This window comes from Dipteris shenzhenensis, chromosome 11 (assembly GCF_047967505.1).
Source record: "Dipteris shenzhenensis isolate YYH24624 ecotype China chromosome 11, Dip_SZ_1.0, whole genome shotgun sequence".
In the NCBI taxonomy this organism is placed as follows: Eukaryota; Viridiplantae; Streptophyta; class Polypodiopsida; order Gleicheniales; family Dipteridaceae; genus Dipteris; species Dipteris shenzhenensis.
This window is the reverse complement of record NC_141606.1, coordinates 1310775-1328132: the sequence shown is the minus strand read 5'-3', so window position 1 is coordinate 1328132 and position 17358 is coordinate 1310775. Positions and strand designations below refer to the sequence as shown.

The 17358-nt window shown below is 45.7% G+C and overlaps 1 protein-coding gene across 4 annotated transcripts in view; it reads left to right on the top strand.

Moving 5' to 3' along the window:
* Window positions 1-702: 702 nt before the first annotated feature.
* EMB2777 (Sas10/U3 ribonucleoprotein (Utp) family protein) overlaps window positions 703-17358 on the top strand; it is a 68742-nt gene continuing 52086 nt past the window's right edge. The window contains exons 1-6 of one of the 4 annotated variants that reach the window (XM_087382025.1): window positions 703-818; window positions 898-1114; window positions 1209-1256; window positions 16952-16995; window positions 17164-17193; window positions 17286-17340. In XM_087382025.1, coding sequence (XP_087238151.1) covers window positions 991-1114; window positions 1209-1256; window positions 16952-16995; window positions 17164-17193; window positions 17286-17340 — 301 coding nt within the window. In that variant the 5' untranslated portion in view covers window positions 703-818; window positions 898-990. The other 3 variants (XM_087382026.1, XM_087382028.1, XM_087382027.1) reach the window with 3 other exon arrangements.

The window sequence follows — 17358 nt, the reverse complement described above, 5'->3', positions numbered from 1 at the left end:
AATGTTGGTCTTGGTTTGGTGTTCATTAGCGCTACTCACAGAAAGTTATATTTTTTAAATTAAAGTGGAACCATTTTAAGGAAGGTTAAATTTTTTTAGTGGAAGAGGAGACTAATAGTTCCATTTTAAGGTAGGTTAAATTTTATACTCGGAGAGGAGACTAATTAATACACTTTTTTAAAATTTTGTTCGCTATGGAATTTTTGGCATGGCACTTTTGTACCCAGGAAAACAAAATATTGGTCTTGGTTTGGTGTTCATTAGGCTACTCACAAAAAGTTGGTTTTTAACATTAAAGTAGACCCATATATGTACCTAATACATTAAAGTTGAAGTACTAGATTCCCGAAACAAATATGTATCTAAAAGCCTGGAAAGCTTGAAGTGACTTGAAGACTTGTAGCTGGAGGAAGCCAAGGCAATCGTTCTAAGCAAAGCTCAAGCATGGAGGTCCCAAATTGATTTATAGCCATGTTGGAGGGGAGTAAAAAGCGCGCACAAGCTAAAAGCTGAGAAGCCAATAAGTAGAGGTTAAGAATTTTAGAAATTCATAATAAAAATTCCTAAAAACTGAGAATAATCACAAAACTCCCACTAACTCAATCCTAAAGCACTAGCCAATAAGTAGAGGTTAAGAATTTTAAAAATTCATAATAAAAATTCCTAAAAAACTAAGAATAATCACAAAACTCCAGGAGAGCATTGATAATGAGATCAACAATGCAGGACACACTAAAAGTGTGTTACATGTATAGTTTTTCAGCAACACAAGCAAGTAGTGACCTCGGATTCTGAAGGTTTCGGTCACAAACGCAAGGGTACGCTGTGCGACTTGTATTCAGAGACTTGTGTGCAGCATCGGCATTTTTTTGGTAGCTAAGGCAAGATCTTTTGCAGACCGAGGTGACTTGTATTCAGAAACTTTGTGCAGCGACGTATCAGTATTGTTTGGCAGCTAATGCAATATCTTTTGCAGAGAGCAATATAAAGATGGGTCAACGTGGGCGAGGGAAAACAAGGCGTGAGCAGAGCGGGCAGACTACTCATAAGCGAAAGGGAAAACTGATTGATGTCGATGCCCCTTTAGATGAGCTGGATGATGATATCGATAAGTGTGAGGATCCCTAAATGTGGCGTTGTCTTCCTTTGAATCCTCTTGTGCCAGACTAGAGACATAAATTAACGATTTGCTTTGTGTCTGGACACAGTTTATAAAGGATCCGACAAGATACCATTGGATGTAAACGAAGACTCGGGTACTTTTTCCTTCGCTCCAAGATGCTCCTTCTTAAGGCTATGATACCTTCCTCGTGAATTGTTTTGGTCTGTACAAGCTCAAGCTTATTTTTTCTTTTTTGCAAATTTTCGTACCAACATTGCTACAAAAAATTAGCTGACTAAAAAAGGAAGAACGTTAAAGAAAATTAAAGCTTGCTGATTACCTGCTTTCTTGCTTGGGATGACAACTGTTATTGCGCACTTCAGGTTTAACGAGCATATGTGACATGGAAACAAGATTCATCCAATGGAGATATGTTAACGTGTGCGGCCTCGAAAGCTTACTGAATTGATAAGAGAAAGAAAGAAAGATATATTAACGTCTTCGGGAGGCCTCATGGGCCTATGAGAGAAGAAAGATATGTTAACGTGTGGGGCCTCGAAAGCTTACTGAATTGATAAGAGAAAGAAAGAAAGATATATTAACGTCTTCGGGAGGCCTCATGGGCCTATGAGAGAAGAAAGATATGTTAACAAGCATGTAGACTATTACTACTTTCAATACAATACAACATGAAAAGCTGATCCATGCAATGGAACCTTATTGGATTTGATAAGAGAACGGAAGAAAGAAAGAAAGAAATGTTAACGCTAATAAGCTTATGAGACAAGGTAGAATAAGAAAAGTAACTCATACAAGCCACTAAAGGCTGAGGCAAGGGCTTGCTATCCCCTTCGAGTATGGCCAAGATAGGCTGCTTGGTCATAACGTCCAAACAAAACACATATTGGTAACATATTGCCATTGAGTCAGCGGGAACAACTCCTCATTGCTCGATGTCTTGCTTGAAAGCTTACCTTGAGTAGAGATTCCATCACCATTGCACTTGTTTGGCAAGTACCGCTGCCACAAACAAGCAAGCAATCCTCCGTCGGGATCCAAAAAGCCTCTTGGTAGCTCATCTTGCCGCGTGCTACTAGAAGGTTGGAGTAAACATAGTAGCGGCGGTAACACCATCCTGCTAGTTATTGGTCCCCTCATTGTTTCTTTGAGGACATTGCTGTCAATAATGATTTTTTTGGCCACATTGGTTATATGTATGTGATGCCTTGAGTGCTTCCCGCTCCTCAGTTGTCAACTGCTTTTGACCTTTTTGCTCAGCTACCAAAGCCTCAGACTGATTCTCATAGGTATGATCTACAAATCTCTCCTCCTGGTCAAGCACTATCGGGACCAGGTCCTCCCAGGTCAACGCATCCATCCTTCCATTGGTTATTAAGGATGAATAGAAGGCACCATACTGAGACAATAGTTGGGACAGTAGAGTTATCGCCATGTCCTCGGAAGATATCTGCTTTCCCGCTTGGAGAATCTCCTGCTAAAGTTATTGTAAGTTCTTGACGTGCTCCCGCATCAATGAAGACTTCTTGGGATCCAAGAATCTCATCTGAACTTCAGGGAAACCCTCTTCATGGGAGAGGTTTTATTATACAGGGACGCCAAATGCTCCTAGATCCTGTTGGCCACCGTCATGTGCTTCATGTGATTAATCACTTGAGGAGTACAGTTTAGAAAGATAAATGACCTTACCCTTGCATTGACACGGTCCCACGGCTCATACAAGGTCTCAGACTCCTACTGTAGGATCCCTTGATTGACCGCAAGGGGATCAGGCGTGTCAACTCCCACCAATGTGAAATCTGCTAGATCATACGACTATAACACAGACTCCATCATGACCCGCCAAACTCCGTAATTGAGTCCATCCAATTGACGGTCGATGAAGAGGGAATGAAACGGAGGAGGGAGGGTGGATGGGATAGAAGGACTGAAGGGGATGGATGGAAAGAAGGGGAGAAGAGGGCTGGATATGGTGATGAAGAGGCTAGGAGCCTGCAAGACCTTCACACCTCGTTGTCCTGCCCAAGAAAACCTCCCTTCGAACCTGAAAACACCCTTCAAAGTCTGCGTACCTTCCTTGACTCCCAAACTGTCTACGCCTCACACAATCCTCCTCATGAACACCTCCGAAAAACAGCCCTAAACGTCCTCTTTGTGTGTTGGCTCAAGACTTCCTCCAAACCTCGGGTCTCTAGCCAACCTTGGCTCTGATACCATGTGAGAAGTGCAACGGAAGTGAACAGAAGTGGAGAGAGAGAGAGAGAGAGCCAACCTCACACACACCAAACAAGAAAGAAGAGAGAAGGAAAAACCCCCAAAACGGTGAGGAAAACCTCTGCTATAGATGGCTGAACTGCTCCACAGAGATGCACAACCCGAGATGAAATGAGATGCAAGGAGGGGAGCCTATATATGGCCCCATCCCCTCCCCAAGTCAGCTGCAGCAGACTGACCGACCCCCTGCTCTAGGGGCCGACTCCTCCCCTTAGGTGGGTTGACCTGGTCTGCCGATAAGGGGCTGCTCAAGGGCCATACAAAGATGGCTATACCCCGTGCCCTCCAGGCCGACTAGCAGGCCTCTATGGCTGCCTGCCCCAGGCCCTCCATAAGGGCTGCACCCAGCCCTACATAAGGGGAGTGCTCCCCCTCCCTATGCCCCGACCAGCAGGCCTAGGTGGCCGACCAGCAGGTTGGTCCACCTCAGCCTATATAGGGCTGGGGCCGCAGCAAACACATGGCCACGCAGGTCCTCCCAGGCTGACTAGCAAGATGCGCCTCCACGAAGGTTGCCACGCCATAGCAACTGGGCTTCTAGGCTCCTCGTTGTATGAAGAATCCAGGTTGTATCAGCTTCATGCTCTCCTCAATGAACCAGTTGTGCAAAGATTTCTATTGCAATAAAGATCTTTGGGGGAGGGGGAGGGGGGCAGCCCTTATTTCTGGCCGGCAGTGTGTGTGTTCTCTGTTCTTTCTCTCCCTCTCTCAAGTCGTTTTGATTCCCAAAGGAAATTTGCTGCTGCTTCCCATTAGATGAAGCTATTAGATGCTGTTATCCTCAGTAATCCTGAAATTCGAATTCTTTCCTGGGGATTATCTTCAGTGAATCTGTTCCAAATTGCTGCCATTGATTCAGAGTGCTACGATTTGACTTGGAGTGCTGTGAATTCAGATTCTTTGCTGCAAATTGTGTCTTGTTGCTACGTTTGGCATCCAATGGTTGCAAATTTTTAAAGGAAATGTAGAAAGCTGCAGCAAATTGGAGAAGACAGCTTCAACGAGCTACAAAAAGAGAAGTTTCAGTGCAAATAATCCAAATAAGGAGTCCTTAATTTGATCGCAATTTTTAGGCACAGCTTGTTCAGTCCAATCAGCTTGTCTCAGTTCGTGATTTCAGCTGTGAAAGCAAGCGAATTTTAAACTGCAAGCAATCCCAGAAAAATTGGCGAAACTTGGCATGGAGAATTCTGCGTCCCAAAACAGCAAGCTATTCGATGCATTCTAGTAAGCAAGTATTGGTTTCAGGTTTGAATTTTTGACCCAATAGCAGCTTGCAAATCGACTTTGAATAGGGAATTGATCTCCTGATTTAGGCTCTTTTTCCTAACTAATAGCAAGGATTTGATGACACTACTTGGGCTGCTTCAGATCAAATGCAAACAGCTCAAAATTTCCAGATTGTGAGTATGCAGCTCAAATCACAATCTTAGCAGGATTGTTCTGAAACTTAAATTGATCTAAAAAGCACTGAATCGTTGAGAAAAAGCGCCCAATTCTGAATTGCAACCTGGGGTGAACAACTCATATTTGGGATTGTTTGTGTTGAGGGTTATTCCAGCACTTCAAGATTTGACACCGGACAGCATTATCAACCTTGATTTTAAGGAACCGGAAACCCAAGGATCACAAGGATCTACAAAATGATCAAAGGATCAGATACATGTGGAATTCCTTATTGAAAAGGCAATTCCCCAATAAAGGCTAAGTAGATCTGATTTAATAGTTATTTTTATTGTGATAATTCTTTCTATCTTAAATGGTGCATTGCCCTATCAGCTAGATTTAGATTTAGATGCTCGTTGAGGAGAGACCTGCTACAAACAAGCAAGCAATCCTCCCTCTGGATCCAGAAAGCCTGCTGGCAGCGCCTGCCATGAGCTACTAAAAGGGTGGAGTAAAAGTGGTCGCAGCAGTCACACTATTGGCTACCTGGTTATTGGACCCCTCTACGTTCTATTGGGGACATTGACGCCAATAATGACCTTTTTGGCCACATTGGTTACACGTACAAGATGCCTTGAGAGCTTTTCGTTCCTTAGTTGCCAACTGCTTTCTGCCTTTTTGATCAGATGTCAAAGCCACAGGTTGACTGTCATAGGTACAATCAACGAAGCGCTCCTCCTGGTCAAGCACCATGGGGACCAATTCCTCCCAGGTCAACTCATTCACCCTACCATTGGTTATCAAGGATGAATAGAAGGCTCCGTACTGAGAGGATAACTGGGACATGAGAGTTATGGTCATGTCCTGATGAAATCTGCCTCCCCACCTGGAGGATCTCCTGATGAAGCTCCCGATGTGGTCCCGCATCGAAGAAGACTTCTTGGGATCTAACAATCTCATTTGGACCTTCTGTGAGACCCTCTTCATGGGAGAGGTTTGGTTATACATGGATGCCAGTATACTTTTGGCCACTGCCATCTGCTTCATGTGATTAATCACCTAAGGAGTACAGTTAAGAAATATAAATGATCTTACCCTGGCATTAACACAGTCTCAGAGTTGAGACAGGGTCTTGGCCTCCTTCTGCTCTAGGATGCCAAGGTCCTTCGCGAGGGGATCTGGTCGGACAACACCTATCAAGATGAAATCTGCCAGGTTGTATGATTGTAACACAGACTCCATCATCACCCGCCAGACGCCGTAATTGAGGCCATCCAATTGCCGGTCAACCGGGAACGTCGGCAACACTGGAATTCTAGTCTTGTTGTCTGCCATCTCGGACAAAGTTGCCATGTTGGAGTGAAGAGGATGATGAATTGAAAGAGAAGATGGATGGGATAGAAGGGAATTGAGGGTTGAAGAAAGGAGAAGGTGGAAGAAGAGGATGAAGGGGCTGACAGCCCAATGTACCTTCACACCTCGCTTTCCGTCCCTTGGAAACACCTCCTCGCTGGTCTGAAAACACCCTTCAAAGTCACACCTTTGCTGGTCACCCGAACAGTCCACTCCTCGCACTCGCTCCTCCTCAAAGACACCTCCAAACAGCACCCTAATCCTCCTCTCTGTGTGTTGGCTCAACACTCCCTCCGCTCCTCGGGTCTCAAGCCAACCGTGGCTCTGATACCATATGAGAAGTGCAGCAGAAATGAACGGGAGAGAGAGAAAGAGAACGCCTCACACACACACCACAATGAGAAGGAAAGAAAGGAGAGAGAGGCATAGGAGAACTGCAAGTGATCTCTGGAGAAAAGCCCGCTACAACTGGGGAAAAACCTTGGAACCAATGGGCTGCTCGAGAGCTCAGAATAAACAGCTCAACAACCAATTGGAAGGGAGCACAAGGGAGTGGAAGAACTGCTCCACTACCCTGCTCCTCAAGTGCACAACTGGGCTGGCTCTACTCCTCTGCCAGGCCCTGCAAGAGATGATGAAATGAGGGCTGAGGGGGGGCCTATAAATAGCCCCCAGCCCCTCCCTAGTCGGCTGCTAGACTAGGGCCGACCCCTGCTGGTAGGTGGGCCAACTGCAGCACCTAGGGCTGGGCACACAGCCCTATAAAAGGGCGCGCCCCTCTATGCCTAGGGGGGGCCGACTCAGCCCAACTGTAGGGCCGACCAGCAACTGTGGGCCGACCCACTGCTAGGGCTGCATATGGCCCTATAAAGATGGCACACCCCCCCATAATAGGGGCTATCTCTAGGCAAGGTGGCCGACCTGCAAGTCGGCCAACCCTCTGCTCTCCAGCCCTCACATGGGGCGCCTATAAGGGTACATCCATGCAGCCCCTCAAGCATAGTTGCTAGAAACGTCTGTTTTTGGCCAAGAAACAGGTACTATCTGGTTTAATTGAGTATTAAGAGAGAGTGTTAGAATTAATGCTTAGTTTTAATGTACTATCTAGTGTCATATTGGACCGAGGAGTGGTTGTTCTTAAAATTTGACATTAGTTAAGCTTAGCTAGGTCAACTTATGGACATAGTGGATTAGTCAAAATTTTTGACATGGCAGTGCCATAGACATAATGGGTCTTTTTTTTTGTTTAGTGGAGACAAGGCACTACCACATCATCAATCAACCCCAATGTTGTACTATGTAGGTGTAGTTGTGTCTAGTCTTGTGTGTTCCATATGTACCCCTTGTACATGCTGTTCTTGTCTTAGTTGTAAGTGAAAGTGAATGAAAGCCGGGTGATTTCTCCCTTATTTTGCCTCCTTTTACTCCCAACAAATTTGATGGGATGCCTGACGAGAAGGAAGATCCACACATACACGCACGCACGCATGCATGCGCACGTGCGCGCACACATTTTTTGGTCTCTCTCTTGATATGGAGACAGTTGAGACTGAGGAGCACTTTCTGTGCATCTGTCCGGCCTACTATGAGATACGAGGACGCTACCAATGCCTATATCAGGAGGGGATTGGATTTGGCCCACTCTCGCGACTGATACATTTCCAGGACCAGGTGTGCATAGGGCTCTACTTGATGGAGATGCGCCGACACAGGGAGACCTTACTGAGGCAGCTTCGAGCACGGCAGACACCAGATGGGTCACAGGTTGTAGGGGAAGACCCTACCCAGAGGCAGGTCACGGATTTTTATACATTTGAGTCAGCCCCAGAACATAGTGGGATCGAGGAGGAGTAGATAGCTAATACGGGGACAGCATGGATCAGCCACCGACGACCACACACGATGCGCATAGCTGCTAGACTGCGCACCATTGAGATACGACCCATTGTTGCCCTCGTCAGAGCGGACCACCAGAGGCGTGGAATCACAGTAGATATAGCCCGTCGGGTTCTCAGATCGAGACGATCGCGTCCACCGCTGCCACGTGAGACTACTAGACAGATACAGATCCACGACATCTTCACGGCCCATAGGAGGGACGCTCTGATACCAGGCGCCGGATCTTGATACCGAGCCCCAGCTTGAGCTTCAGCTCAGTTGGAGAATTTGAGCTTGAGTTATGAGTCTGAGCTAGGAGTTCTGTTTAGCTTAGTTTTCAGCAAAGGGCCCTAGCGCACCCTTTTGCATCAGTCCTTGGTGGCATGTATGAGTTTCTTTTTTATGATGTTGTATCACTCTGTTTCATAGGCCCGCAAAGTTTTCCGTGGATGTTAATATATCTTTCTTTCTTTCTCTCTCTCTCTCTCTCTCACACACACACACACACACACACACACACACATACACTTTTTTTTGGGTGAAATCTTTGATTGATTATATTATATGAGTAGCAACCTCAAAATAAGGTGCCACAATTACATCAACTGAAAATTTCAGTATATGCCAAAAAGACCTCATGATCTGTGCAGCGGGTTTGCAAGCAATCAAAGAAAGATTGCTGTAGAGAACGCCTAAAAAGGCCAAACAAAGAGAAAGTAGGATCACCAAAGACTTTACAATTCCTATATGTCCATAAAGTCCATAGTGCCCAGTGGCAAACCCAAACGAAGAAAAGATGAAACTCTGGTCTGGGTGGATGAAACCGAAATAGCCAGAAGAACTTCCCAAACGGAACATATGGGAATCTCGCTCGCAGGCGCTGTTGAAGCAAATAAAAAAACTCACGAGAGCATGGACAATGCCAAAACAAGTGAGGCACAGTCTCTGAAGAAGCAGAACATTTGTGGCAAAGTGCAAGAGCAATGTGGAGATGAGCTAATAGCTGTCCAGATGGAAACACTCCCAAAAGAACTCGCCAAAAGAAAACATGTTGCCGAAGCGGTACTTTATAGGCCCAAAGTTGCTGTAATCTTTTTCTCCACCACTTGGCTGGGCGATGCATTCGCCAAAGAGAATCACCTCTCTCTGAAACCCAAGGTTGAGGCAAAAGGATTTTATACAATGCAGGTACAGTAATTTGAGATAGCCTCAAAGGACAAGAAGAGGACCCTGGAGAAGTCAAAGTCCAATCTTCTAGCCGAGCCTGGAGTTCCAAAGGAGGAATCGGAACAAAAGGCGAAAGCATAGAAGTAATTTGTCGCCACAAAGGACGATAATGAGAGCCCAATCCATATGTAGTGGCTGCTAGAGAAAAGGGGAGCACATTTCATTCCAGATGAGAAAGAACATGCTTCCAGTCAAGAAGCAAGCGGGAGACAAAATGGCAGCCAGGCAAAGTGCCATTTGTGTAGCCAAAAAAGAAATCCTAGTGATCGAGTTGCCAATGACCAAATGCAGAAATACTGATATGAGTGACCAGAGTCCTAATCATAAGAGCCCAAGGCTGATCACCTTGCAGAAATTGCAGCAACATTTTCCCCCTGTGGTCAAGAATATGCACATGAATATCCGTGATGTTCAATCCACCATGCATCTTGAGAGAACAAATGTGATGCATCGAAAGCAGCCTGAGATTTTTTCTGCCATGTTTGGATCGCCAGAAGATTTCCATAAAGACAGACATGAAAGATGTAAGATCTACCTTAGTGAACGTGATCAATGGCAAGTAAAATTGAATATATGCCACAAGGATGGACTACACTATTCAAAGACAAACGTGCAAAGGCCAGGTTACGAGTTTCCAATACTCAAGCTTTTTCTGAAGCTTAGCCAAAACCCAATCAGCTTGTTGTCGGCGAGTGAGTTTCCACCCCAAAGGGTAACCAAGATGACGAACTAACTGAGTGGGTGGAATGATATCCCCGGGCCATAATAGACTATGCCAGTCTTTGGAATGCAAAGGGAGCAGCTTAGACTTTTGAAAATTAACATGAAGACCAGCTGCCAAACCATAAACAGAGAGGGCCTACATCAAGGCACCAAGATCATGGGGCGTATTCTTCGGGGTAAAGAAAGAAAGAAAGAAAGAAAGTTTATTAAAGTCTTCGGAAGACCGATGGGTCTATGAGACTGTGAAAATCCTGATACAACGAGCTGTGGTAGTGGAGCTACTAAACGAGCGTCCATACCAATGCAAAATGCAAAAAATGCAAAAAATGCAGAATGGTAGTACTAAGTCCTAAGTACAACATAGTCATGTCGATGGTCGACTATATATCAATCTCAGCATCATCATCAATATCATCATCATCTCCAGCAACAGCAAGATATCAGGATGGATGAGGCAATGGAGGCATGAAGTCGGCAATAGAGTGCTGTCGGCCACTCAGAGGTGCGGTGGCACGTCTCCTGGTGGTAGCTCTGCGTCTAACTAGGGCTACTGTGACCCCTGTCGGTCGGGCTTCGACTCTAAACAAGGAGGGGATGTCTCCAAGTGTGATCTGTGTGTCGACCCTCTGTCTGAGCTGTCGAGTCACGGGCTCTGGATCACGGTCATGTCGAGGCCTCGTCTCGTTGGGGTCCATGTGATCTAGTTGAAAGAACTCCGTGATAGAGCTCTGAGAGGGATCAACCGAGGAAGAAGTCTGCTCCTGTCTCCGTGCGCGGAGTATCCTCTCGCGGTGTCTAAGTGCCTCATGAATGACATCTGCCAAACACCGCTGGTCTGGGTAGGAGAGGAAATGGGCTAAAATTCCATAACTATCTCTGAAGAGGCAGTGGAAACGCGTCCTCGGATGTCATAGTACACAGGACACCTGAAGATGAAATGCTCCTCTGTCTCAACCTCCTGTATGTCACATAGTGTGCATATGCGCCGCTCCCTGGGTAGTCGCTCTGCTCTGCCGCTCTCGATGCAAAGTCTGTGTGAAGAGACCCGGAACTGCCCAAGAGAGATCCTCATCGAGTGGGGTAGGTGAATCTGTGTGTATCCTGGTGGGTCAATGAAACCCTCCGGTGTGATATGTAAGAAGTGATCTCTGTAGAAGCTAAGCTTCACTGGGAGCTCACTCGGTTCCAACCAGGTCCGAAAAGTGTGTAGCTGTAGTAGATCCTCACGGATAACCTAGTTGACCTCGTGTGATAAGAGGGGAGAGAACGAAGCATCCATGCTATACTGGAAGGAAGGTAGTCTATCCATGTGGAGCCCCAGTCGCTCAAACCATCTCTCTGTACGTGCATACCAACACCTCTGATCTCCTCCTGCTGCAAGTGCCATAGAAGAGGATAGAGCTATCGCTACGCCCCGAGGTATAATCCCCATATTCCCTAACTCGGTACAGATATGTGATGACCTGAAATGCAGCATCTAGCTGTAAAGGGGGTGACCCAAACTCAGCCTGAATGATCTGGTGAGGAACGGATGACTTACCACGAATCATCCGTGATAGCATGAGAACCTGTAGCCGCTCCACACGGGCCCACTCTGTATCCGACAAGTCTGGCCCCCAACAAGGACTGCCGTACATCCCCGCTGGGCGAGCCAAGGAGTCAAAAAGCAACCCCTTGGTGTGTGGATCCTGAAAGTGTAAGCGGAAGCACTGCCTCTCTAGCCTGGCCAATGAGGCATACCCTCTACTCAAGCGTGCCTGCATCGCGGGTCTCATAGTGAAGAAAGAATCATCAGCATAAGCTTGAGCAACCATGCTGCGATTAGCATCCAATTCCAAACCATGAAGTGATCCTATAGCCACAAGATGATCAATATATTGCAGCATAGGATGAGTAGCAATGGCATACAATAAAGCACTGAGAGGGCATCCTCGGTGGACCGAACAACGAGGAGTCCACTCATCAGAGATATCCCCAGAAAGAATGCAAGCCGCATTGCTATCTCTGTAAAGCCAGTGAATAATCTGCTGCATTTTTGGTCCAAACCCCAAAGCTCGCATAGTTTGCGAGATCAAATCCCATTGAACTGTGTCAAAGGCTTTTGCATTATCTCCCGGCAAGAGTAGAACATCTTGCTGCTTGTATTTGGCATATTCAATCCCAATATAAGCATTGGCAATGTTATCTGTGATATGGCGACGTGGAACAAAGCCATATTGGGAGGGATGCAACCCATCATGCAAATAACCTTTAATCCGATCAACCACCATTTTGGCAATGATCTTGTAAATGACTGGCATGAGCGTGATTGGCCTCCAGTCACCAAGTGAATCACATAGGTGCTTTTCTGGAATCAGCTTGAGAAGACCCTTTTTCCACGACATAGGCATCGGCTGATTTTGCCATGCTGTATTTACCATTTGTAGCAAGGTGAATTTAAGAAGATCCTAGAATGCAAGAAAAAATTCAACAGTGAGAACATCCCATCCTGGAGATTTCCATCTGCCACAGGATCTCAGTGCATCAGACAATTCCCTTTTAGTGAAGGGATGTTCAAGTTCCAAAGCCTGAGCATTAGACAGAATTGGATGAATATGCTGCAAAAGAAGCTAAATGCAGACATGAACCGAGGAGAAAGAGTATCCACATGCCCAAAATGAGTGGGGAAGTGCTGCGCACATAAATCAGCAAGCTCTGAACCCAAGAGCCATCAGGCATTCGGATCCGACAGATATTGGTACCCTGTCTTTTGTAGTGTAAACTCTTAAAAAATTGCTTGGAAGAGCAGCCTTTATCCAAAAATGCCCGTTGTCTGGATCGAGTTTCCCATTTAGCAAGCTTTCTGTGATCATTGGATTGAAGAGAGAATTGAGCCTGACATAAGAGCATGCTTTCCTCTGAAGACAAAGGGCGAAGATGAGCAAGCTCAGTCAAACTCTGACAAGTAAATTTGGCATGTGCTACAGTCTCCCTCGTGGCTTTTATTATAGTGAAATCTTATATTTCTGTGTGGGAAACCTCAAAAAGAGGTAAAAACCCATCAATAAGTACAAGAAATGTTTTTTACAAGTAAAGCCTTAGAGCAAACGTCATGAGGCAGCCAAGTAAAAAGTTACATATTAAGCTGGAGGAGGATCAAACGCAGCATCCTCCAGCTTCAAATTATTGCTTTGTAAAAACTGATGCAGTGATGAAACCACACCATCAATAAAAACCAGCTGTTTTTTGCCCTTGTGATTCTTCTTGATATAGGCTGGTACTCCAAATTTCTGAATCACAGGATCAAAAACCTGTTGTAACATGGGATGAAAAGATTCCAGTAAAAAAGGCACTTTTGCATCCCGAACAAAAGAAGACTCTGGCACAGGAATCAGAGGCAAAGAAGCTAGATCAACATCTGTATCCTCCGACGAAAGAGCTGCATCTGTCGGCATTTCAGCTTCACTTCGAGGATTAACCTGAGAAAGAGCATGTGCAGCATCCTGTATGATCCCCTGTGCAAGGGGCACATCCATATTAAGAGGAGGAGGAGGCTGATGATGCTCAACGGGAGTCGGATTCTGAACTTCTTCAGCAAGAGAAAGATTAACTTGTGATTTTTCTACCTTCCTCCAGTAATGCTTTGGAGCAGTAAAAGAAGGCTTATCCAGTAAAGCCTTAGCAGAAACCGGAGGAGAAGAAAGAGTAAACTTTATTGTTGAAGAAGGAGCAGGAGGAGTGGTCATGGAAGCCGAAGGGCAAGCACGTGCAAAATGACCAACCTGCCGGCACCGATAACATGCTGTAGGAAAAGAGGCAAAATGCAACCTGATGCGCATCGGATGAGCAAATCCCAAATCAAGATCCAGAGTAGAGGGCACGGGCTGCATCATATCCCATAAAAATACAAAGGCAAACATCACGAGTAGCCTGCAAAAAATCCTGTCTCGAAACATGTAGAGGCCGCCCCAAAAAAGCTGCAAGAGTAGGAAGATGCTGAAGAAGAGGCAGAGGCAACGCTTTGAGGGTAATCCAGACCGGATAGTGAGTCGGAAGAGAGGCAGATGGATCAAAAAGTGGATCCCAGGGCATCACATAAGCAAAGAAACCAGCCCCATGAATACCAGCACGACTGACAAGTCGCTCCACCACATTAGTCGAAGAGCAGTGGGCATAATAAAAACCTTTGCCCAGAAAGACAAAGGAGGAAAGGCAATCCTGACCCACTGCAACTTCAGCGCAACAACGAAGTTGAGCTGTAGATAAAACCCTGTCCATAAAGTAGAGATAGACCCAAAACTGCTGAGCCTTTCGAAGACCGGAAACCAGAAGGGCAGAGTCCAAAGAACAAACAAGCTGTGAACCCGATGAAGGAACATTTGTGACAGAAGCAAAACACATCTAGCGAAGAAGGTCTAGTTGAAGGGAAGACGAAGGACCATCCGCGATTTCCAACTTTGCCGATTTAACCAAGGTGGAAGGAGGCAAACCACCACACTTCCACCGAAAGAAGACACGTGCAGGAGGAGCAGAGGCAGAAGGGGGGGCTGAAGCAGAGAAAACAAAGGAGCCATCTGTCAGAGCAGCAGGAAGAGGGGAGGAAGAGACATCAGGAAAAGACTGTACAAGACCCGGCGTGAGAATACCATGTGTAAGTCCATGTAGAAACAATGAGACACAAAATGTAGTTGTTTATTCATAGAGTGGTTACATATATAGGCAACTGCCTCCATGTAAGTAGATCCCAGATTCACAATCATCTCCCTGATTATCTCAATCAATCACCTCCTGTGATCACTAACTCATCACACCAACCTGACACACCTAACTAGAACCTTCTAGCACACCTACACTCACACACTTCGTGCATAGGACTCCAATCCCATAGGCGCACACACACATACATCAATTTGCCCCTTCAGACTTCTTGTGTACTGGAAGAAGAAATAGGAACCGCAGGAACTGGTATAGGAGGAGCAGAAGTCTTCAGAGCAAGAGTTAGCGAAGAAGAAGAAGGGCATGCTCTGGCAAAATGACCAAGTTGGCGACATTTATAGCAAGCATTGGGAAAGGAGGCAAAACGAAGAGGGATCTGGAGAGGATGAGAAAATCCAAAATCCAGTTCCAGACATGAAGGTATGAGCTGCTCCATATCCCAAAGAACACATATCCGAATATCTCTATTTGTGACCAGAAAGTCCTGTTTAGGAATGAAAAGGACACGGCCCAGCAGAGCTGCAAGAGAAGGAACATGCTGAAGAAGCGGAATTGGCAAATCCTTGAGAATAATCCAAACAGGACAGAAGTGGAGGAGGGAGCGGGCTGGATCAAAAAGAGGATCCCAGGGCATAACAACTGTAAAGTGACCTGCCCCATGAACTCCACCCAAGGTAAGCAAATGGAAAACGGTATCCACAAAAGCACAATGAGCAAAGTAAAACCCCTTTTCCATGAAAATGAAAGAGGTAATCTTCCCAACACCCACGGCGGCTGAATCCGCCCAAGCTTGCAACTAGCAACTGACATAACTCTTCCCATAAAGTATAAGCAAACACCAAGTTGCTGTTCCTGGCGAATACTCTGAAGCAAAGGTTGAGGGGAAAGAGTTCATCTCAGGGGAATTCCAGTAGCTGAAGTCGAAATCACCGAATCAGCACAGAGTTGTTGGAGCAAATCTTGTTGAAGCGAGGAAGAGGGAACAAATCTTGTTGAAGCGAGGAAGAGGGAAAGGCAGAAGAGTCAACTTTGGCAGTCTTCACCCCTTCTGAGATGAACGGGGAGACAGAATCTCTTTTCTTCTTCCGGGCATAATGGAGCATAGGAGAAAGGGGGCTAGAAAGGGTAGGGGAAGAAAAGAGAAGAGGCAAAGAGGATGAAATAGCAGTGGAGGGCGGCTGAAGAGCACCAGTTGAAAGCGGAATAGGTACGGACTGCAGGAAAACAGGTAGAGAAGACGATTGACAGGGTACAGATTAGAGGACTGAAGCTGTACGAAAGGCGGCACATGTACGGACAGCAAGGACGGCATTGAAAGTACGGATGGCTGCAGGCAGGGCACGGGCTCCTGCAAGCAGGGTACGGACAGTAGGCAAGGGGGAGAAATAGACGACGGAATCTGCACGGGGGCCTGCAAGGACGAGATAGGCTGGTACGAGATATGTACGGGCGAAAAGGACAGAGGTACGAAATTGTACGGGAGCTGTACGGATGAAGCGGGGAAGATGCAGGGCTGTACAGACAGGGTACGCAGGATGGCAGTGGCACGGGCAGGGAGGGACGAGTAGACGAGCTCTCCATAGCTTCCACACACACTTTTTTTTTAATTAGTGAAATCTTAGCTTCCACACACACACACACACACACACACACACACACACACACACACACACACACGCAGGCACAGCCTCTATGAGAACGCTCACACACACACACACACATCCCCCCCCACACACACACTTTCACACACACACACACACACACACACACACACACACACACACACACGTGCGTGCGCGTACACAGAGGTAATATGGGTTTTGTTTGATGCTGCCAAGTGAAGTTGTACTTTGAAAGTAGGTCACAAGCGAAGACGTAAGAAATAAATTGCAAGGTTGACAAGGGAATTTAAAGTGAGGTCACAAGAGAATATTGCAAGCAAAAGAAAGGTGATAATGTTGTAACATTGGGTTGAGCTCTTATGGACGTTGCAATTGACAATGTCTTGACGTGCTGCAATTGATTATGTGCTGACATTGGCCATACCATTCTTTTCTTTAAGTCTCAATCTTCATTTATTTATTAGTTATTTGTTTTGTGGCCGGGAGCGATGGTATTGTGGTGTTTTGTTTTTTCAACCCGAACGAGCCTTTTGGAAAGTGAGCTGAAAAGACATTCTAAAAGCAAGACTATTGATTTGCGATGATGTCAATAGTATTGAGTAATGCTCTGATGCATGTTTTATATTCTAAATTATGTAAGAGTCATTGGTGGGTTGGTTGAACTTTCCAACAGAGCTATCGGAAGATCAGATGGAAGAACCTGTCTTCAACTTGAAGGTAATGACACCTTTCTTGTAAACACATTCATGCAAGTTGAGAAGTATTGAGAGGTTGCAATGTCTGATAATTTTTGAGCAATTGTTTTGGAATGTGATTTTGCTGCATGGATGGTAAAATTTCGAGATTGAATGATGACCCAAAGTTTTCACTTGAATTCATCTACAGGGAGGAGAAAGTAGTGACGATGCTGATATGGTAAGTTTCAATGGTATGGGTTCTTTGATATTTTTTGAGAGTCATATCTGGACGTTTTCTTTTTCATTATCTCACTACTGATGGTAATGCAGGAGAGCGAAGACGAGGACCTAGATGAAGAGCAGTTTTCTGGCCTTGCAGCAAAAAGTAACGCCTTTCTTTTCA